The 24515-nt window shown below is 40.5% G+C and overlaps 1 protein-coding gene across 8 annotated transcripts; it reads right to left on the bottom strand.

Moving 5' to 3' along the window:
* On the bottom strand, positions 1 to 24355 carry SLC35A3 (solute carrier family 35 member A3). Of its 8 annotated transcripts, none has more exons than XM_084527327.1 (8): positions 16773 to 17115; positions 13305 to 13509; positions 12272 to 12426; positions 12045 to 12167; positions 10652 to 10823; positions 7245 to 7363; positions 6597 to 6730; positions 1 to 1563 (listed from the first exon to the last, which is right to left on the bottom strand). In XM_084527327.1, exons 1-8 carry the CDS (start codon positions 16830 to 16832, stop codon positions 1473 to 1475), a joined length of 1059 nt encoding a protein of 352 aa, XP_084383453.1. In that variant the 5' UTR covers positions 16833 to 17115; the 3' UTR covers positions 1 to 1472. The 8 variants fall into 8 exon arrangements, with proteins under 8 accessions (XP_084383453.1, XP_084383457.1, XP_084383455.1 ...); XM_084527331.1 differs by lacking the exon at positions 16773 to 17115 and adding an exon at positions 24250 to 24355 and having other exon boundaries at positions 293 to 1563; XM_084527329.1 differs by lacking the exon at positions 16773 to 17115 and adding an exon at positions 21145 to 21512 and having other exon boundaries at positions 293 to 1563.
* Positions 24356 to 24515: the final 160 nt, after the last annotated feature.

The following is a 24515-nucleotide window of genomic DNA, read 5'->3' as shown; positions in this document are numbered from 1 at the left end:
AAAAACAACACAAAAACAAAAACCACTAATTCTGGCATTGTGTTTCTGTCTCAATTGGCTATATGCAAATACTTCAACAAGCAAAGTGTTCATAACAGTCTAACTGTATATGTTTCTTTATGTCTTTTTTTGGTTTAAAAAAAAAAAAGAACAGCATGCTTTTATATTTGCCTATTGCACAATTCGTAAATTTTTCATTCTGTTCCCTATTGAAGTAATTCCACTACTAGACTGAACAGCTCCACAGAACCCAGTTTGGTCTGTTAGCCCAAGGACTTCTAGAACAAAATAATAACAATAAAAAAAACTCTAATTGAACTATTACATACAAATGTACTGAAACAGCCTTGGAGAGTTCACGAGTAAACAACACTTGTTTAAAAAACAAACAAACAAAAAACACCTCTGTAATAAAATACAGTACAGTATACAGATGATATACCATAATGGCTCCAGATGGAGCTGTTACAGATTACAATAATGAATATAAAATGTTTATTATGGGTTTCAAAATTGCAGGTAAAAAAAAAAAATCTGCAGGGGATATGTAAATCAAAAACAAAACAAAACAAACAAAAAAACCCCCACCCACCTACTTTAAAGGTTCTACCCACAACCTGATTCATAATCAATAAAAATAATGAACATTACATCTGAGCAAGCACTCCATTGTAAGCCAACTCATAGTGCCAGATTACTGCACTGTGTGTTCACAGACTTATTGCATCTGTTGGAACACTGCAGGCTATCTTGATGATGGCTGGAGTACCAACACAGATTTTCAGTTTTCTTTCTCAATTTCTCCCTTTGTGTACTTAGGTGAGATTGTTAACATTCTTACAACAGCTTTATAGAAGCAACAGAACACATATTTCTGTTATTAAATCTGCCTTCTAAAAATATAAAAATATCTGATATTGTGAAAATGTCTTTCAATCATACTTCAATTTTCATAGTTTTAATAAGGAATACCTAATTAGAACCATCGCTTTAGAACTATGATGTGCATTCAGTTGATTTCATGTAAATAGACAAACAGTTAAAAACATTTACTAAGATTAAATATAGTCAAATTGCAAAAACAAATAATCTGACAACGCTGTCATGTGCTATTTCAAAGAGTGCATAGGACATATTTCTGCAGCAGTCAATACAGTAAATTCTTTTGATGCAATCCCAGGTCAAAGCTGTAAACATTCCTAATTGCAGTTTCTTGGAAACTTTTTGTTCCTTTCAAGTTTTTATTAGCACGTTGCACTGGGCTTGCCCCTGCCATTTTTTTCACCAGTTACAGACAGTATCATGATCCATCTTCAATCCTTCTGGTTCTTCAAAACTACTCAATAAGCATTTCTTCACTAGATTCAGGGTAGTAATCCTCTCCTTGCAGTGCACAATGACACCTTCCACGTGCCATTGCTAGCAAGGCCCCCAGTGCATGATCTTGAGAAGCAGGCTGATGAGGAAGTCTGCTATGCCTTAATAGGATTTCCTGCAGGTTTTGGATCATAACCATACAGGAAAGTAGCTGCTATTACAAGGATGGCTCCGAAGAAAAAGACACTAAATAGAATAGGAACAGAAGAAAAAAAAAAAAAAAAGTTAGTTGGTTTTAGTCAGCACAATTTTATTTATGTAATACAATCAAGGGACTTTTTTCCTTTGGGAATAAGCAAAGCATCAATTTTATTCATTCAATTTATAATGAACAACATTATTTCCATATATTTCTTAGAGAAGAATGCAGGAAGAATTTGAAATAAAAAAACCTAATGTATGGTTAGGTTTTTTTACAAAAAAAACTAACACTGACATATTTTGAAATAGCTTCATGGAAGAACTGTCAAAGGTAATCAGACTGAACTTTGATTTTTTTTTTTTTTTTTCATTTTGACTAAGGCTCTATGCAAAATTCAAGAAGAAGCTAAAGAATTGCATCTTCTGTAGCTACCCAGGCATTTTTAGCATCTGACATACATCATGCTGTTGGAGTTATGTTAGCTTTGAAGTCCAAAGCTTGTGTCAAAACTAATTACTGCTGCCCATGAACCAGTTGCAAATCAGCATAAACTAAGTTTTGGCAGATGCATAAATATTTATGTAAAGATAAGATAATAAAGACATCTTTTGTACTGTGATGTATGGGCCTTTCAAGTTGTTTTGATAGCTACAAGTACACATTTTAGAAAAGAACCTTGTAATAACGACATGCTAATGTTGACGATCTGATTTTCCATGCCGAACACTAAAAAAAAATTGAGTCACATGACAGGCAAACTGTATTCGCTGAAGGATTATCATATTTCAGGACATGATCCATTGCAGCAGATTTAAGCACTTAAGCACTTTACATCTACTATCCCAATCAGAAATGTTTGCTGAAGTGAGAAAAAGAATTAGGGAGTTTCAGTTCAAATAAATTCTGTTGGTATAAAAACACACTGAAGAGTAAGTTCTATTAAACTAGATGGATTCAAGTTGTACATGCTGCTAGTTGGCTCTACCTCATTTAATTATTTACCAGTTTCCATTTTCACCATGTTTGCAGAGGCTAGTAAGTTACTTATTAATTTCTATTTAAACACACAGAATGTTTTAAACCTCTACACATTTAAAGGTAGGCTACTTATAAATTAAGTCTGATGCGTTCCATTTTTAAGTCCCAATCATTTGTTCTGCTTTCACAGAATCACAAAATCATCTAGGTTGGAAGAGACCTCCAAGATCACTGAGTCCAACCTCTGACCTAACACTAACCAGTCCTCCACTAAACCATATCCCTAAGCTCTACATCTAAACGTCTTTTAAAGACCTCCAGGGACGGTGACTCCACCACTTCCCTTGGCAGCCCATTCCAATGCCTCACAACCCGTTCGGTAAAGAAGTTCTTCCTAACATCCAACCTAAAACACCCCTGGCGCAACTTTAGCCCGTTCCCCCTCGTCCTGTCACCAGCCATGTGTGAGAATAGACCAACCCCAACCTCGCTACAGCCTCCTTTAAGGTACCTGTAGAGAGCGATAAGGTAGCTCAGCCGCTCCTCGTAGGACTTGTTCTCCAGGCCCCTCACCAGCTTCATCGCCCTTCTCTGCACCCGCTCAAGCACCTCCATGTCCTTCTTGTAGCCAGGGGCCCAAAACTGAACACAGTACTCGAGGTGCGGCCTCACCAGAGCCGAGTACAGGGGGACAATCACCTCCCTAGCCCTGCCGGCCACACTGCTTCTTATGCAAGCCAGGATGCTGTTGGCCTTTTTGGCCACCTGAGCACACTGCTGGCTCATATTCAGCTGACTATCCACCAATACTTCCAGGTTCTTCTCCACCAGGCAGCTTTCCAACCATTCCTCTCCTAGTCTGTATTTCTGCTTGGGGCTGTTGCACTTCAGGTGCAGGACCCGGCACTTGGCCTTGTTGAACTTCATGCAGTTGGCCTCAGCCCATCGGTGCAGCCTATCCAGATCCTCCTGCAGAGCCTTCCTGCCCTTGAGCAGATCAACATACGAACCTAACTCAGTGTCATTTGCAAACTTAGTGAGGGTGCACTTGATCCCCTCATCCAGATCATCGATGAAGATATTAAAGAGGACCGGCCCCAGTACTGAGCCCTGGGGAACGCCACTAGTGACTGGCCTCCAACTGGACTTGGCTCCATTCACCACGACTCTTTGGGCCCGGCTATCCAGCCAGTTTCTAACCCAACGAAGCGTGCGCCAGTCCAAGCCAAGAGCAGCCAGTTTCTTGAGGAGAATGCTGTGGGAGACGGTGTCAAAAGCCTTGCTGAAGTCAAGGTAGACCACATCCACAGCCTTTCCCTCATCCACCCAGCGCGTCACTTTGTCATAGAAGGAGATCAGGTTCGTCAAGCAGGACCTGCCTTTCATAAAGCCATGCTGACTGGGCCTGATCGCCTGCTTGCCCTGCAAGTGTCGCATGATGGCACTCAAGATCATCTGCTCCATGAGCTTCCCTGGCACTGAGGTCAAACTGACAGGCCTGTAGTTTCCCGGGTCAGCCCTCCGGCGCTTCTTGTAGATGGGCGTCACGTTCGCTAGCCGCCAGTCAACTGGGACCTCCCCCGATAGCCAGGACTGTTGCACCTCAGCCTTTTCCTCATCTCTCATCACTAAGTTCCCCCCCCCATCCAGTAAAGGATGGAGATTCTCCTTAGTCCTTGCAGTGTTAATATATTTATAAAAACATTTGTTGTTATCTTTAACAGCAGTAGCCAGATTAAGCTCCAGATGAGCTTTGGCCTTTCTAATTTTGTCCCTACACACAACATCCTTACAACCCTTCTGAGTGGCCTGCCCTCTTTTCCAAAGATTATAAACCCTGTTTTTTTTTTTCCTAATCTCTAGCCACAACTCTCTGTTCAGCCAGGCTGGTCTTCTTCCACACCAGCTGGTCTTTGGGCACATGGGGACAGACCGCTCCTGTGCCATTAAGATTTCCCTCTTGAAGAGCGCCCAGCCTTCCTGGACTCCTCTGCCCTTCAGAACCGCCTCCCAAGGGACTCTACCAACCAGTGTCCTGAGCAGCTCAAAGTCAGCCCTCCAGAAGTCCAATACAGCGGTTTTACTGGTCCCCTTCCTGGCTTCTCCAAGAATAGAGAACTCCACCATTTCATGGTGGAGTGAAATGGTCACTCTTCATTTTGGTCACTCTGCCCAAGACAGCTCCTGACCACCACATCTCCCACCAGTTCTCTGTTTGTGAACAGAAGGTCCAGAGGGGCACCTCCCCTGGTAGACTCACTAACCAGCCGCGTCAGGAAGCTATCTTCCGCGCTCTCCAGAAACCTCCTAGACTGCTTCCTCTGAGCTGTATTGCATGTCCAGGATACATCTGGGAAGTTGAAGTCCCCCACGAGGACAAGAGCTGATGATTTCACAACTTTTGCCAGCTGCCTGTAGAATTCCTCATCCATCTCCTCATCCTGGTTTGGCAGTCCGTAACAGACCCCCACCAGGATGCCTGCCTTGTTGGCCTTCCCACCAATCCTAACCCACAGGGACTCAACCTTATCATTCCCAGTCTCAGCCTCAAGATCCACAACATCTAATATAGAGAGCCACACCACTACCCCTTCTGTGCTGCCTGTCCCTTCTGAAGAGCCTATAGCCAGACACTGCAGCACTCCAGTCATGGGAGCAGTCCCAGTGATGGCAACCAAGCCATAGCCTGCCTGCTGCACGATGGCTTTCAGCTCCTCCTGATTGTTGCCCATGCTGCGTGCATTAGTGTAGATGCACTTCAGCTGGGCCACTGCCTGCAACCCCAGGCCTGACATTTTTCTCCCTGGCACACCTCTAACCAGCCTTATTCTCTCCCCATCCCCCTTCCTACCTAGTTTAAAGCCCTCTCAATGAGCCCTGCCAGCTCCTCCTGCTAGTATTGCAAATGCTACTTTTAGATTAAAAAATAAAGTTTTATTTATATCAGAAATATTTTAAAACTAGGAATGTGTATGATATGTGAAAACATAAGTCCATTTTGACCGATGGTCCTATTGTTTACATTGACTTGGACAGGCTGGAGAAGTGGGCCCATGTGAACTGAATGAGGTTCAACAAGTCCAATTGCAAGGTGCAAGGCACCTGGGTCGGGGCAATCCCAGACAGGAGCACAGACTGGGAGAAGAACACACTGAGAGCAGTCCTGCAGATAGAAACTCAGGGATTCTGGTGGACAAAAGGCTTGACATGAGCCAGCAGTGCTCACTTTTAGCCCAGAAAGCCAACTGGACCCTGGGCTGCATCAAGAGAGGAGTGGCCGGCAGGGGAGGGAGGTGATTGTGTGCCTCTACCCTGCTCTGCCCTTGTGGGGCCCCACCTGGATTACTGCATCCAGGTTTGGGGCCCTGAGCACAAGAAAGAGGTGTACTTGTTAGAGCGAGTTCAGAGGAGTCCAAGAGCAACTAATCACTATAATGTAATTTTCACATGTGAATGACTGCAATAATCACTTTCAAAGACTTCTTTTAAAGATAATCTTTGAGATTGGATGACAAGCAGTATAAAAAGATTATCATCATTATCATTGTTCCAGCCATAAGTCATCTTGCAATGAGGTGACTTGCCTAAGATACTGGCCTTTAGAAGCTAACTAGTGAACAAGAGTAATCCCTTAGTCCCAACCTTATTCAGAACAGCCACAAGGGGGAGATTAGTTCAAGGAGCAGAGATAAACGCAGTGCAAGGCAAGCATCAAATCTAATGAGGAATGAGCTGAACAAACAGTGAGAATGGGTGGAGGATAGAAAGAAAAGAACAGTGAACTAAAACATAGAGCCTGGAATAAAGAGGATGTTTTGGCAAAAGATGAAATTTGAGATTCAATTATTTGTGACCTGTAGGGTGCTCTATCTTATAGAAAATTTGATTTTGCCAATTATACTGCAAAATTTAAGTGTTAGTTATGTTATGAAACTATTTTTTTCTGTGGGAGTTGAATCTAAATATTTTATAAAGGCTTATTTATTTATTTATTTATTCATTTATTTAGTAGTTATATCTGGTAAGCATTAAGTTTTCAACTACTGTTGTTTTTTGTTTTTTGTTTTTTTTTTCTGTACACATGGAAAATAATTCTTACCTTGTAGGAACAAAATCCTGAAGCCAGAAATAGGAGATCAATGTTGACAGTATAATAGAGAGGGAAGTTGCAAATCCCTTTAAAATGTTGTCTGCATATTTTATAACAGCAGCAACGACCAGGCCTCCAAGTGCCTGAAAAATAAGTTTGAAAATGAAGTTTGGATTTGCAATGTGATAATTCCACTGGGAGCATCTATGCTTAACAACATACACTTACTTCAGGAAAAGCTTTTGTCTATGTATAGAAACATTTATTTTCTGCTATGTATATACACTGTTGAAGATGAGTAGTGGTGTTCTTCAATTCCTAATATATAAGTTGTTTATCACATTACCATTATTAAATCAGTAGAAAAAATTATTGTACTTTACACTTGCAGTTTTAGCCAAAGGAGAAAGGGCATACATTTTTTCTTCCTTTTTTTTTTTAAGCATTGCAAAAGAAAAAATGCTTACATGCTTTTATGTTGCACAATAGTTAATCATATACTTGCTCTGAATTCTCCAGGTTTTTATTTAGAAGTTAATTCTAATAGTGCTGTATCAGACTTAACTATAGAACTTAGCTTCAATTACACTCATTTACCCAGTCATTTACAGAAAAGTTAAGTCCCCAACTCACAAAGCATGATAGAGGATATCTCACCTGTAGAACAACAACTATCCAAGTAAGTTGATTATATCCTTGAAAAAATCCATTTTTTGACAGCTGTTCTCCATCATAAATGTATACACCCATCAGTCCAAATATGCTACCAAAAAATCCTGAAAGTACAAGATGGGTTTAAAAACTTCAGGCAAAAAAAGCACGCAAACAGGTTCCTTGTTCAAGGTCTGCTCACATATATCTGAATTGAAAATAGGACTTGCACATCCAACATCACCACATTCAAATGCAATCAGTGTTCAGATGGATCATCCCTTTTAAAAAGCTATTTTCCACATTTATATCCACATTTTTTCCTTGCGTCCACTGTGACATTCTTATACACATATCTTTCTTTACTTTCTACTGAAATAAGGTGATTTTTGTTTATGGCATGTAAAAAAAACTCACTTAAGCACAATTTCAGTTTTTCTGAAACTTGTCATGACTAAAGGCTGAAGTCACACTTCAGGAAGGAAAAACAGGGAAACCTTTCAGAGGAGGAGATGGCCACTGGCATGGCAAAAGAAGGACTGATCAGTTCAGTTTTGGAAGCACCCCACTTCCAAGACCCTTGTCTGAGCTAGCAGCCTCGAACACAATGAACATTTACTAGCACTGACAACATCAGAAGAAGAAACTGAGGTGAGATTTTAAAGTTTCTAATTTGGTGACTATTTGGTGTTCTGCTATCAGACAGGAAGCCTTCTGTAATCCCCTCAGGAAATAAGTGATGAAAGCATCTCCTCTATGACTGATCTAGGCTCTAGTCCTGAGCAGGAAAGGGGAAGCACTTACTCCACTCCATTTCTGTGAATAGCTGACTGCTATTTTCATTGTTTTTTCTTGCATCTGAAAAGAAGGGCCTGGTTTTGAGTGAAGTAAAACCTTCCATTTGACATGAAATACTTTTTTTTTTTTTGTAGACATACTTAATAATTTAGATTTGACTCATATGAAACCAATTATTTCTCTTTTCTTGTTGAGCCACAGAAATACAGAAACAAGAAACCAACTACTTATACATCCCAGATAAGATACTAGCATGTGTTAGAAACTGAATGAGGACAATTTTTCAAAAAATACTCAGATATTGTTTTCATTTTTTCCTACAGTTCTAATAAGTCTCTATGGATATGAAAATGAACATCACGTTGGATGTATGTTTTTTGTTCTTTGTATTTTAAGTAAAGCTCTGTTTCAAAGCTCTTGCTTATGACTGACTTGTTTGTGAATGATGTAACATCTGAAGTGGGTAACTATCTTGCACTTGCAGAAAGGATACACTAAAGTATTTCTGAAATTATGGTTAAATGTTTTAAATATTTTCTAAAAGCTGTATCAGGAAATCCTTTATGAAATACGACAAAATTAATTTCATTTCTGAACTGAAAAACAAATGTATCAGGAAACATATTCTACTGAATTTTCTATTGAAGCAAATTAAATAAATCAGGTGATCTGATTTTCACTACTCTTACAAACATTTATGTCTTCATACATCATAGTCCCAGTTATTCGTTATCTTAAACTGTTTATGTTAATATGCAATCTGTTCTGATCTCATTGTTTTCATGAAACAGTTACTGAAACATTCAATGTATGACCAGGCTTACTATCAAACTAGTAAAGTCATTTGCTTTCATACATACAATTGTGCACTGTAGAAAAATCTGAAGAGTACTTTTTAAGGATTATTGATTTTTTCAATAACTCTAAGTGTTTAAGTGGAATTTGTATCTGGTATCTGCACTGTGGCATACCATAGTGCTATGGAAATTCAGAGTAATAATCAGTTCAAATAGTCAACAGCCTGTCTACACAGTTATTTGGGTTTTCAGCCAATCTGTGAAAGAAACAAGAAGCAATACTCATGTTTTTGCTTCTTACCTGTTCCAAATTGAAAGCCATTCAAACTACCTGGCAAACAAGTATGCAGGACTGTAACATGAGGGGAGATCAAAAAGCCCTGTTTGCATGTGGTTAACCATGGTTATTGGCTACGACTGGGAAGGGAAAAGGTCACAACAGCATGAAGCCACAGGGAAGCAGTGCATCACAAGTTTCATCCTCTGGTTCTACTTTCAGCTGTCTGTGCCAGCAGATTTTACATTACATCCAACCAGAACACCAAAACCCTGCCTCAGACCCTGGACCAAGCCCCAGCCACTCATCCTTCTCTGACTCCATAAATTCCCTAACATAACCTTTCCTGGTATATCCCTGGTCAAGGAACCTTAGTGTTAATGCATACAATTTCAATAAATGTTAACAAATATTAGCGATTAGCTAATTAAAAAAAAAAAAAAAAACAAACAAACTAAAAACACCACCATCTCCTGTTTTTATGTTACTTCATTACCTTTTACAAGACCCAGTACACACCCTGATGAAACAAAATATCCTTATGACTTAAGTCTACAGTACTGTGAATTTGGTCAAAGGTCTATCCTAAGTGTATTCCTAAGTTCAAATTCTGCCCCCAAAATTTACTTAAATATGCAATAAAAATTATTGCCTACAGGTGAGGACCAGAGGTATCCCATTAGAGGAAGAAGACAAGTCCATCAGTCAGTTGTGTTCCTATTGCAAAAACACGGACAAAAAGGTATTGCTGTTGTGGTGTTTCTCATCTTACAAACTGGGCAAGATTGCTCTGAGGTGAGAGAAAACACATCCAGGAAAATGGATCAACTCTGTCATCATTTATATCTATGGTCTAAAAGACGTAGAACTACTTTGGAAATAGAAAGTATTCCCTTACTAATAGGTACCGGCATTCAAATAGTTAGGATGAACATTTGCACATACCTTTCTTTGGTGATTACACAGACAACTTAAACAAACTAACCTTTGTACTGAAATAATCATAATAAATTACCTCAACTTTATTCATGAATGTATGAGTTCTTTTTGTATTACAAGTGCCAAGCTATAAAAACTTCCTAACCGGAGAAGAGAAAAAATGTTAATTTTAAAATAGGTCTCAAAGCATTGTTTTAGGAATATATTTATTTTTAATGTTCCTATGCTCTCTAAGAAAAATAAAAAATATGGAAAAAAAAGCTACTATGTACATTTATCTGATTAATTAGTGCAAAAGACACAAAGGATATACAAAACTCTGCATAAGATAACATTCCTTAGAACATTTTAAATACAAATTCAATTCACAGATTCTGGACAAACTTACAAACACTCTATAACCAAGTTAAATCAAGAACTAGGTTGACAGCAGAAAGCAATTCCTAGAACCCTACCTAGCAGAGTTTAAACTACTCTTATTTATAAAGTACGTTTATGCAGAATACTAAAATGTTTTCGGTATTTTTTATTTTTTGCACATTTATCTTAATTCTTTAGAATACAGTATTCCTGTTGTAACAGAAGACTAAAATTAAACTTACCAAGCTGAATGTTTCTGATCCACACAGACTGCTTAGTTTCCTTCAAAATTTTCTCAAAATAAACTCCAGCGAATCCACTAGAAAAGCATGCTATAAGAACTGCCATCAGGCCTACAAACTGAGATCCTGCTGAGTGTTCCTTAGCAGCTGTTGCTTGAGAGTCTGAAGGCCACTGGATATAAAAACAATTATTCAAATGTCACTATTACAATAAAGTCATAAGCACCTATAACATGCAAGTTTTGTTTTTTTCCTTAAGCAATACTAGTTACTAAATGCAGACTATCATATGCTTGTAAGGTTTTGCATTTTGTATCACAAACACTTCTAAAGAACTGCAAAATCATAACTTTTCTTTCTATGTATTTATAACAAGTAAAGTTGTGACTCAGCTGGGTGAATACCTATCAATTTAAACAGGCCAGGATTTTATCTGACACGTTTCTGGACCGTCAGCACTGTTTCTGAATCCCAACATGATCTGTCCTGGTTATTCACAGTCACTAACTTTTACCACATGCCAGTTAGTTACCTATTCTCCATACAAGTATAAATCAGAATATCACTTATAACAGCTATATACACTCAGATAAATCAGAATATACACTTATAACAGCTGTCTTTAAAATGTGATGAATTGTCTTTTGTGTGTGTCACACAAAATCACTCTTCAGTGCGAGAGCTAAAACATGCTGAACTTTGTGAAACTAAACCTCACAATATCTCTAAAGCTAACAGAATAAAAGGCGATGCCATGGACAATGTATTGAAGAGACTATTAATTACTGTCAGAATGTTCTGTTCTCATTTTTAATTATTAAATTTGAAAGTTCCATAACATTTAATCCTTAGAATTAAAAAAAAAAATCTTTAAGATTTAAGATAAAATATTTTTATGATATGCTAAAATCTGTTAAAAATTCTTAGAATAGCCTCTTATCCCCAGATCCTACCCTCTGAAAACTACAAACCCCTGTAGCTATATCATTTGGAATGAATTTTGCTCCCAAAATGGTTTGACTAAATTTGCCATGGTGAAACTGTATCATAAGGTGAGCAGCAGGACTGTGCTATCATGTAAGGCCTGTGAATCCAAATCACTAATGTCAGAAAAAATGTGCAAATAAATACTTGTAATGCTGTTATTTGAAGGATGCTCCAGAGGCTCAGTCACATTATACAGCAGAACACATGAAGAGGTTGCTATCTTTTGCCTTTGAACCATTTCTGGTGTCCTGTAGCCCTGGCCAATTGTGATATGTAGCTCCTGGCTGTACTCTGTTACTGGCACAGAGGTGGTAGAATCAGGAAGCTGTATAATCAGGATACAAACTCATGTTCCTTGATTAAACACATTACACAAGCACATTACAAACCACCTGCTACTATTTACCTGCACAAATGCCACTCCTGTCATCAAAATCACTAATGACAGCCACTGGTATATGCCCAATTTCTTGCTTAACATGGACACAGAAAAGAGTGCCGTGGTAAGAATTTTCAGTTGATATGTAACCTAAAAGAACCCAGAAACAGTTATTACCACACAATTCATATTCTCTTCCTTTTTTTTTTTTTTTTTTTTTTTTAAACTTGCGGAGCAATCCAAATGTACAATACCTGGTATGTGGCTGCATCTAGGTTTGACAATGCTACATACAGCAGGTTATTCTGAAGAGTATAAATTCCTGAAGGAATTGCAAGTTTAAGAGTTTCCATGGGCTTATTAAGGATTTCATCATGTAACACTCTGTTCAGAGCCCGTAAATTGCACTCTACCAAAGAAACACAGAAATAGACGTTAACTAAATGGAAAGGGGAAAAAAAAAAAAAAAAAAAAAAGGAGAGAGCAATGTACTGTTCTCAACATTATTGCCCCCCTTCTATAGCTGTCACCACTATCAAGAACTCAAAATACTGTATAATGTTTGTTTGGTTCTCATAAACCTCATCTTTTTAAAAACGTCCTGCAAAGTGTCCTGCTGTAGCCTAGACTATCAGAACTAGAACAATTATTCAAACTATGTTAAAGTAAAAGTTATTAATAATCATATATATTTCAAGATGATACATTAAAGAACATCAGCTAAGCAGTACACATTTAGGAGCCTACAGAGTCAGCAATATTTTTGCATACATAATGATGTTTATAATTACTGAAGACCAAATATGTATGTCAAGGAATTGGATAAATGCAGTATAAAATATAAAAGATAGGAATGATAGAGTAAATGCAAATATACTTTTTTTTTGAGCTTAAGACTGTGCTTCTTTCTGTATTAATGAAATTGCTTCCTTCCTCCAGCATCTGTCATTTTGTTTGCTATACGTTTCTACATTACCATTCATGTTTTTTCCTACTTCTATTTATGAATTTCCTAAAATGCCTGAAAAACACAAGCTTCAAGCTGCTAGTAGAAAATTTATTCTTGCATACCTTAGTATTCATATTCAAAGAGAATGCTCTTCAGCAAATAGACAATATGTTATGCATTGAGAAGTGAAGTATGACTACAGTCTTTCCAAGAATATTTCTTAAATAAGAAGGAAAATGTTTTATTGTGGGCCCATACTCACATGGCTGCCTTGCAGTTGCTATTACAATACAGCATATTGATTACAAAAATTACTAGGTGCAAAATTTAACACATACTGCTGTCTTTGTAGACCAATAGAATACAGGTTAAAATCTTCAGGAGTTCAGCAAGAACTACTGCAGTAGAGGATAAGTAACGAGGTCCTTCTTCTTTCAGTGTCCGAGAGTAACGCATGGTCAACACTAGACTTGTAGTCTGAAAAACCAGGATGCTCAAGGAAAGGTACTTTAAATTGGTAGACATTTCTTGATTATTTTTTTCCTGAAACACAACCAAAACAAACAAACAAGAAAAAAAAACATATATAAAAACAGGCTTAAAAGGTAACATCACAAACAGACATTTCCCTTAGGAATCAGCATATTAAAAATGTTAGCCAGAGACCTCAGCCAGCAAAAGAAAACAACGAACCTAATCTGATATTTAAAGAGAAAGGAAATTAACACTTTAGAAATATTTTTAAATACATGACTAGAAATGGGGAAGCATATTAGAATATTAAACCTAACAGTTAATAGAAGAATTCAGTGGAATATTTATCTGTTAAAAAAAGTCAAATAAGGACTCCTAACTTACAATTAACTTTCCAATAACTGGTTTCACAGAAGAAATCTCTGAAGTTAAACCAGTCACAGACCTTCTGAGCCTTCACCTATATAAGGGATACCTTCAAAATATCAAATAAAAAGCCCCATACTGTGGTACTGCAGAATGCTCAGTACACCTGCTGCAATGAGCTATCCCCACAATGGAGAGGTGGAGGAAGGAGATCTCTCTCTCTCTCTCTCTCTGAAGAGTTTTTCAGGCTGCAATTTCTGCCCTGCTAGGTGATGTCGTGACGGTGTAAGACTGGGTGAGGACTGGACTGCTTTAAGTGAGAGTAAGGGGTGTGCCTGAAGCTGAAAGAACAGGAGAGTTGTGGGGAAGCAGGGCTGGACAGGAAGACACAGAGGATGGTGGGGCAGCAGGGGAAACAACACTAATTCTGTCCTGCTGATTATCCTGCTCAGAAAAAATGAGCTGCATAAAAGTGATTGCACCTACTTTCTCATACTGCAGTTACTACCACAAACCTTACACTAGTAAAACTGTATGCCCTTCATACCTAGAATCAACTTTCAACAAAGCTGACATCATTTCTTTGCCCTTTCCCACCAATTTGAGCACTAACTTAGTGCAGGAGACTATCAGAGAGCAATTCTGCTTTTGGAAGCACGATATATTGCAAGGAAATTCAAAAATGCACCAGGGTTACTCAGAATGTTATCCTGTTTTCTGATATTCTTTATACACGTTAAGTATGAAGAAGATCCATCTACGCAGAAATGTTTCCCTGTAGAAAATTTAATGTTACAGTCTTCACTACCCACTTATTCAAAAAACAGAGCAGTGTTTTATAATGCCGAAATAAAAGCAAACCAGTAATTAAAAGTTAACAAACATTTTTAAGTAAAAGAAAAATAGTAACAAGTCAATACATTGCATGAAGTTCTAATTTTTAGAAGTGTAAAGCTGATGTGTAGTACTTCTTGGATACATTTGCCAAAGCTGCCCCCATATACGCTTTACATTTATAGAGTGCAACATTTTTAACACAAATTTTGACTCTTAACCATCTAGTTTTGTACACGCTGCAGAACGACATGCTGGTACCTCTAAATATTTGCGACTGAAACTGAAGTGGTTTCCCTCTGACTGCACTTCTCTAACTAAAGATGCACTTCACAACAATTATTACTGATATTTTTTCAGAGATCTGTAGACCTGTGTTATTCAAATATTTCTGACTTGCCCTTACCCTGTCCCTAAGCTGTAGATGATTTTTTGCAGTCAAGTCTACAAAGTCAGCTGGGTGTCTATATGGCATCTGTACTTAAGAGACACTGCAGTAACCTGCAAGCAACTATGAAGTGCAGACAGTCAGAGAGGTATGAAGTACGGACACATCTCCTACAATATATAGTTGTTTACCTCAAGAGTCATTTGGCTGCCTAAATATTTGCAAAAGCCTAATAGAAAAGGAGAAATAAAAAGATGCCTGGAGGCAGAAGCTGAAGAAGTAATGCACAAGAATTTCTTTGAGGAAACTTAACCAAAGATACTTTTGTAGGAACTATAACTTCATAGCTTCTTCACTGAAGACATGAATGCTAAAGATGCAGCTGCAGAGAACAGTATAAATCAGACAGAAATGTAACACATGAAGAAAACCGCAGACAAAAGTTCAGTTTTGCTAACTTTTTCAAAGAACAAGTTCTGATGGAATAACCCCTGACATAAGGATAACTAACTACACATCCCAAGAACAAAGTGGAGAACAGTTAGTCAGGGAGAAGCACCTCCAGGAGTACATTTGCTATAGCTGAGAACAAGGAGGAGAAAGAGAAGAAAAAGAACGGTTTCTCTGAAGCGATGAAGAGAAGATATGAAAGATCAGACGTCATACCCTCTGGGGAAATACCAGCAGAATAGAGAAAACAGAGGGAAAAAAAGGAAAAGAAAAAATAATTCCACTGACAGAGAAGACAGAACTGAACTTTATAAAAAGGTCTGGCTATGCTACAGGAAAAAACTGGTAGGCAAACGCACATTTAGAGGCCAACTCACACCATTTCTGTGCTGCTTTTCCATCTACCTAATTTTTTAGTATTGAGACCTGAAAATCTGGATGTACAAAGAGCAATATGTGGTTATGATGAACAACACCATCTCATAAAAATACACTTACATATAAGTTTTTTTTTTTTTTTTGAAAACTTTTTGGTTTTCATTTTTCAAAAAGCTTCTGAACAAAATATAGGTAATGGGAACACACATCTCTGCTGAACTGTGACCAAAATTTCTGTGTTCTGTGAGCCTGTAAAGTGACAAATTATTTTAGAGATGTTCACAGTTCTCGGAGTTCAATAATTCAAATGAAATAGGTCACAATACCAAAAAATAACATTCACATGCATTTCTTGCTGAAATACAACTATTTACTAAGCAGCTTATAGTATACTATGCAGTGTAAAAATGTATCACCAATACCTTGTTTATGAGCAAGCATCAAAGCATTCATATGAAAGCCTACCGACATGCACGGCAGTTTAGTAAGCCCACCAGCAAATCCATAAGGAGCACATACCACGTCGTCTCGAACTACAGTATTATCCTGATTAGTAATCATGATCCAAAAAAAGGGAACTTTCCCCACAGTAATAGTACTGATGTAATCTTGCTTCCAGAAACACAGTCACAACTCCACCTTGTCCCATTTACCAAGCTGCTTTGTGAAGCCAAGCAATGTGTCCAAAAAAGCACCAGCAGCAGAACGTGTTTCTTCACAATAATCCACCAAAGCAGTTTCAGAGTTTTACCAAATTCATTAAAAAAAGGACTTTAAGAGTCCAGTTTGATAGCTGAATAGACTAAAAGCTGTCTTGTCAGTGGTCAGCATGACAGGTTTGCAGAGAACCAGTTTCATGCCGTACTAAAACTATGAAAAGTTCACTGAGCAGGAACTACATAGTTCAGATCCTTACCTGTACCAATGAACTAAGCACCCTCAGCTGAGCAAACAACGTCTTATCAACTATCCTCATCTCTCTTCCCTGCTTTTATAACATTTGCATATCAGTCCTTAATCCTGGGTGCAAACTGGGGACTGGATCCAGAAGATGAGCCAAGTGCTGAACTTCAAACAGCCGAACTGCCTTCAGCTGCAGTTTCACAGGGGGTTTAGATGTACAGATCGCTGCCAGCGGGGTAATCACCCACCTAGCCAGGAGTTCCTGCTACCCCCGCTGCAACGGACTGTGCAGTCATAAGCAAGATTAAATACTGTCAGCAGTAACAGCCTGCACCTTGAGGTCTTAAATCAATACTGAAATCGAAGTTCCTGACGCGCTTCTTGTGTACAGGGTTCCTCCCAGGCTGGTTTCTCACCGGACTTTGGCCGGGCTGCTCAGTACTGCAGCACGCATCTGTTCACCAACCAGATCTACACGTGCTAATTCAAAGGCTGGGTGTTCAGTGGCCACAATAACCCTGCGACTTTATTAGCCTCATTATCTTTTTCTTTTATTAGTCCAGGTAAAAGAGAAAAACACAGTACAATAAACTGCGCCTGCAGAGTTTACTCAGCAAACCTTGTGGCCGCACCCTGCGGTAACAGCAGGAGGTGAGGGGCAGGCCCGGACCCAGAGCCTGCCTGCAGGGAGCCAGGACGGCATTTCATCCGCTGGGGATGGCAGTACATGGGGGGGAAAATGTACAGGGATGCTACGTGAGGAGCTGTTCTCCTCAAAAACAAAAGGGAGGAGGACATGGAAAAGGTTTTGCAGCATGAGAAAATGATAAAAAAAAAAAAAAACACAACACAACTATACAGGACACATTGACCTTCAGCTCATAAAATATCAGACTGTGGGAAGTCTGGAAAATAACCGCTAAAAGGAAGCAGACTTTTAGAAGTGTAAAATCACCTTTTTCCACTTCACAATCTTCTTTCAGACAGAACGAACGCATTTCTGACTTGCAGATTTTCATTTCCTTTAGTAACTTCTCCACAACAGGCTAAAATTTTACATCTTCAATTTTACTTTAATATCATTCTTACACTGTCCTTCCTGAAATACTGGTATGCCCCACTGTTTACAGATGTAATATATTAGGTCAAAAGGAACACAATCAATTTGGCTTAATGGACAGTAAACCTAGGGGGTGTATTTATTTTCCTCTCTCCATTCTTGAACAAAACCCACGAATATTATCTGAATTTACTATATGAGCAACAAGAAGAAAATGACAGGACTTTTCTTAGCCTTAAAACTTCTGTCTCTTAAAGATCTGACTGTATAAACTTTTGAGCTTCTCAGCCGCTATATATCCACAGCAAGAGAATCTTGCACAAAATCAAGGATTTGTTTAAGAGTTTATTCTCAAGTTTGTAGGAGGTCTCCAAATCTAACTGAATTTCTTTAGTTACAGATACCTAAACCACTAAAAAAGAGAATTCTAGCAGGAAATATGACCAACCTATTTTAAATGAAATGCCTCATTAAACTCAGAGATGACCAGCTGATGTGATTTTTTTGGACTTCAGCAAGGCTTTTGACACGGTTTCCCATAGGATCCTACTGGACAAAATGTCCACCATACAGCTAAATAAAAACATCATACGATGGGTGAGCAATTGGCTAACGGGCAGGGCCCAAAGGGTTATGGTAAATGGGGCTGCGTCAGGCTGGCGGGCGGTCACCAGTGGGGTCCCTCAAGGCTCCATTTTAGGGCCGGTACTTTTCAATATTTTTATAAATGATCTGGATGTAGGAATAGAGGGTATTTTGAGCAAGTTTGCTGATGACACCAAACTTGGAGGAGTTGTGGACTCTGTTGAGGGTGGAAAGGCCTTGCAGAGGGATCTGGACAGGTTGGAGAGCTGGGCGATCACCAACCGCATGAAGTTCAATAAGAGCAAGTGCCGGGTCCTGCACCTGGGACGGGGAAACCCTGGCTGCACGTACAGGCTGGGCGATGAGACGCTGGAGAGCAGCCTAGAAGAGAGGGATCTGGGGGTCGTGGTAGACAGCAAGTTGACTATGAGCCAGCAGTGTGCCCTGGCAGCCAGGAGGGCCAATCGTGTCCTGGGGTGCATCAAGCACGGCATCGCTAGTAGGTCAAGGGAGGTGATTGTCCCGCTCTACTCTGCGCTGGTGCGGCCTCACCTCGAGTACTGTGTGCAGTTCTGGGCACCACAGTATAAAAAGGACATGAAACTGTTGGAGAGTGTCCAGAGGAGGGCTACGAAGATGGTGAAAGGCCTGGAGGGGAAGACGTACGAAGAACGGCTGAGGTCACTGGGCCTGTTCAGCCTGGAGAAGAGGAGGCTGAGGGGAGACCTCATCACAGTCTACAACTTCCTCGTAAGGGGGTGTCGAGAGGCAGGAGACCTTTTCTCCATTAACACCAGTGACAGGACCCGTGGGAACGGGGTTAAGCTGAGGCAGGGGAAATTTAGGCTGGATGTCAGGAGGGGGTTCTTCACAGAGAGGGTGGTTGCACACTGGAACAGGCTCCCCAGGGAAGTGGTCACTGCACCGAGCCTGTCTGAATTTAAGAAGAGATTGGACTGTGCACTTAGGCACATGGTCTGAACTTTTGGGTAGACCTGTGCGGTGTCGAGAGTTGGACTTGATGATCCTTAAGGGTCCCTTCCAACTCAGGATATTCTATGATTCTATGATTGCCCAAGGGCAGTTTGAGTTGCATATGAGGAGATCCCTTCTGCAAGCCTGGTCTGACACTGTGGGCAAGAATAAAAGGGCGCAGGGCAATCACACGGGTCCAGGTGCTCCCTAAATTTTTCACCATGATGTTACAAAGAAATTAAGATAAGGTAAGCACAGAACCCCTAAGACAGCTTTGTCTAACACAAAGTATCTTATTTGATCAGCATGTTTCAGACTCATCGAATTTTTAAGCTCTTGCATTTTCTCATTGTTTGATAATTAAAAAAAAGATTTCAATTCATGCTCAAATGATCCACATTTCATTTGACTATGCATTTCTTTTGCAACTATAGACTATCCTAAATTAACTAGTATTCTGCAATATATTTCACTAATTCAGTTTCAATTACTAGGAAGCTTTTCTTAGTCACTGCAGCAGGCTCAATTTTAATTAAATTTATTAAATTTAACTTTCCTCACATTTCTGAAACTTCAGGGGTTTATACAAAAAAAAATTAAAAAGGAATTCAGCATCCAAAATAAACCAAACATGCAACACTACCCTGAGAAGCGGATAAAACACCAAGAAAGCAGTTAAGTATGAATTCCAGCACGTCACAGAACAAAAGCACAGGTTAAATTCACAAGTTAAATAATAATGTGCCCTCCTGTTACGAGTTTCAGAATGCTTAACCAAAGAAAAGGCAGTCACACAGTTATAATACAAAGCTGACAGAATTTGCCAGACTCTTAACAAGTGCAAAAGGAAAAGTTTATTAATTTTTGTGTGCCAGTACACAAGTTCCGTATCTGAACTGCCAGAAAATAAGCACTCATTAAGTCTGCCTTACAGAAGGGGGAAAAAAAGGAAAGCGAACAGTAGAGTCAACACTAATTCTGGCGGAACAGGTATGGATGCACTTCCTGGGTGAAAATCTTTGAAATCAAGACAGCAGATCACAGAAACAGGGCTGTGTTCTCGCATTTCTCAGGAGGAACGTGAACCCACTGCTGCTGCTGTTCCTACACAGGTACAATAAGCTGGCAACAAGGAGGAAAAGCACAACGGGGAGGCGGAGGGAGAGCTAGCTCACAGAACCTGAAGAACCTCTTTTTCTTTTCCCCCACTAAAACTCTTCCTTCTCTGTTTTACCATGGGCACTGCCCTCTTCCCTGGGTCGGATAACATGCACAGAACATGCTACTTTCTGTACCCCAGCCACATTCCTCACAGGGACACTCTGTTCCATAAAGCATTGGTGTAGAAGCTATCGGACTCAGTGTAGCCTTCTTTACAGCTGAAAGCAACACCTAATACAATGAACAGTTTATGTACGTAAATAAATATCCCAGATGGTACTGAGGAAGTGAAGACCTTTCAGGATCTAGAAAGTGCTGCCAAACTGGTCTCTGAACAGGATTTTACACGCACACAAATATTTAACTGCCAAATTTGGATTTCTATCATTCAATAATGCATCTCTTCCCCATTCTGCCCCAAATATGTAAATCTTTCACATGCCTGTCAATTTTATGAAAATCATAATAAAGTTGTAAATATTTGTAATAACCCCAAAGCTGGTACTTCTGATGTTTAAAACGTCACCATTAATGTTTTCCATCTTCCTCATACTGGATTTCACCTCTGTTCCCTCACATAAACTGCCTATAATTGTCACCTTACCTTGCTCCTTCGTTTGTTTTTCTGTTTGTTACTCATTCTTCTTGCTGGATACTTTATAATGTGAATTAAGTGCACCGTTTTTCTTTAAGCTTGTATTCTTCTCATAAGTATTATAAGAGCAAATGTTCTAGCAGAGTTTTTCCCTTTTTCTTCTAGCAAGAAGTGAAAAAGATTTTTTTTTTTCTCTCCAGATGAATGTTTCCTTATAGTAGTATTTTCAATTTCTCCTTTTACATTAAAAAAAAAATATCTTAACTAGTGTAAAAAAATAAAAGCATCACTACTTACTAACAGTATTTCATGAGAAGGATATCAAGCACAACACAGTGGAACACTGATGGACCTAGCTCCTGAAATATGGCCTTATAAAAATCAGGCTGATGCTAAAAGGTAATTATAGACAGAGCAGTTACACATTAAAATGCAATTGCTAAAGACCAGCCAATGATTTCTTCTCAACTTTGGTCCAAAAACCTAGGCTTTTGCCAAGGATACTGGAAAGCTGTATCAGTGATTCACTGGCATATCGTTCAACCAGAAAAGTCTGACATTGCCAAGTCTAATAAAGAGGATGCAATTACATATTAACTAATGTTTCATTTCAGATAATACTATGGATTGGTTGGGACCTAGGTAAGGTTTTCTTCCATATTCACAGAAAACTATGCAGAACGTAACACTGTTTTTTGTTTTTTTTTTTTCTTTTTAATGACCACACAAAGGATTTTTATTCTTTTTTGTTTGGCAAAAATGTCACCATTCTAATCTATGTATCAGAGAGAAAAGTTGAGAATTGTGAATCTCAAATGTAAGACAAATTTTCAGTGTGGCTAAATACACTTTAACACACCACCCCGGGCAAACCAACAAATGCAAACCCAACCAAAACTTCATCCTTTACAGCAAAGCTAAGAACCCAAAGATAAGATTATTTTTTTTTTTTTTTGACTGATGAGAATTTAATTTGGTTTGATGAGTGTTCAAGAAATCGCATATTGAGTATAAATATTCAGTGCTCAGGAAATGCAGGCCCTCATTGAACTAAATCTACCTTCAGCATTGCTTATAAGGTGAAAGACTTTTTATATGTGCACAGTAGTGCAGTAGTTTTATATTGACTCAGATTATTAAGCCAACGCCTGCCTGCCAGCATGGAAATTTGATACAACCTGCCTCTCTCTTCAAACAGTACACACACTGCATTCATTGTACAGGTCACAGTATGGAAAGATACTCGTCACACTCAGGCTCTGAGAGCAAGCAGGCAGTCAGTTCTCACTTTTAGTCCAAATCCCTCCTCAAACATACATGTACATGAGTGCAACATCAGGCTGGGGGTGAACTGAGGCGCTGCCCTGCTGCAGCTCCTGCAGATGCGTCAAGTCAATGACGTGGCTCAATTTAAGGTGCTGAGAGCGAACACTGAATACTGCTGGGGTTCAGCTGCAGCTCACAGTTATGCTACTCATGAGTTACTAACCAAGTCTGTGCACTCGAGGCAGGGCAGCCACCCTCCAACAAGGCCACACAGTTTGAGTGCAGTAACGCAAGCAAGATACCACAGTGAAAATAAATCTGTAGACACTTATTGCAGAAAGCTAGTCATTACCAATACATTTAGACCAGTAAGCAGTGTACTGAAGGGGTCTGAATATAAGACAAGAAGATTCAAAAGTGTGAATGGTTCAAATGGGAAAATCCCAAACTCCTAACCATGGTATGTTCTTAGGCTGGCTCCTAGGAGGCACACACTAAGAACCCCTCCTTCCCTGCAGCCCAGCCGTGCAGCCTCCTGAGCTCCAAGGAGGGCACTACGCCTGCGGGAGCAGCATGCGTACAGGCAGGGACTGAAGTAACTGATGAAGAACACGCCCAGGTGGAAAGCGATTCAGGAGTAATAGAAGAGGAATAGCTAGCTCCAAGTAGCAAGCTTGTCCCAGAGATCAAGAATGTGTTGCCCTGATTTAACCATGACAAATTTGGCATGTGATTTCAGACAAGTGATTTAATTCCCCTAGGTACCTGGTTCAGATGACCCCTGACTTTTTTATGTTGTTACAAAAAGCACCATAACCAGCATAAGGAAATGTAGGATTGTTAGGGATATAGAGCGACTTCTAAATACGTTGCATTGATTAAATTAAATTTATACTTACTTCTACCACAGTCTTTCCCCAGACCTACATTTTCACTACACACTCTGCTTCCACATGCCAGAACATCACGCATCCCAAACCAATGGATCCTTATCTCCCAGATGGAGAGATAATGGAGAAAGGAACCATGAGTTACAGTTTTCCAAAGGAAAGGGTTATTGTAAATCAGTTTCTCTACGGCTTCAAACTCATTCTGCAGCCCCTAAAATTTGGTGCGACTTCTTCCTTGGTAAAAGGAAAGCCTGAGTTACGGAGCTACAGCCTGCTGCAGCTGAAGCCACAGAGCTGGAGTCTACTCCAGCAGACTGCCTGCACAGCCGGGCTTTTTGTGGGGTTTGCTGAGAAGAACTGAGCAGGTCAGGCCCTCCGGGCCCACATGCAGTGGGTACGAGGGGGTCACGCACAGTGCCTGACTGCACAGAAAGGCACCCCACAAATTTTGGGAGGCGCAGTCCCTCAGCTGATGTTCATTCCCAAACCCATTTTGTCAGTCTGCTCCCAAGTTCTCTGGGAAGCGAGGCTTGCCTGCGACCTCAACACTTCCACGCAGAGGCCACCACGACAGACAAGCTTCCCAGCGGGTGCCCACTCAATTTTAGGTTATTTTGTTGCGTATCGCTCAGGCCTGTTTAGGTCTCAAATAACACAAGCCCCGGTGCATTTACTTAGGTCTCTCTCTTCTCTAACACATAATTCCCTGACAGCCTTTCCCCTGGTGCCCAGCTCCCCCCCGTTCTCACTCGGGACAGACTCCACGGGGCTCCCTGCGCGGCGCTGGTGCTGCCCTGCCCCTTCCCACCTGCTCGCAGCACCCACCCGGCTGCTCGGCACCCCCGCCTCACCCCGGCCTCCCCGGCTCCCCCTCCCCAGGCCGCCCCTCTCGCAGCGCTCCCCCAGGCTGAGGGCGCCGCGGTTCCCCCCCAGCGCCCCCCCCCGCGCCGTCTCCCACCTGCGGGCGCCCCGCTGGCCCCTCGCGGCCCGGCCCCGGCCCCGGCCCCGGCCCCACGCTGTTTCCGGGCGCCGCGGTCCCGTCCCGCAAAGGCTCCGGCTGCAGCCGCGGCCCCGCCCGCTCCGTTCCCAGAGCCGTGCCGGGCCGTGCCGAGCCGTGCCGGGCCTCGCCTCCCGCCCCGCCCGGGCCCCGGGGCCGCCGCCGTGTGAGGGCACCGAGCCCCCGGGGCCTCCCCCCGCCAGGGGCGGCCTGGCCGGGGAGCCGCG

Source organism: Aythya ferina (assembly GCF_964211825.1).
Source record: "Aythya ferina genome assembly, chromosome: 8".
NCBI classification, from domain to species: domain Eukaryota; kingdom Metazoa; phylum Chordata; class Aves; order Anseriformes; family Anatidae; genus Aythya; species Aythya ferina.
This window is presented reverse-complemented; position numbering and strand designations above follow the sequence as displayed.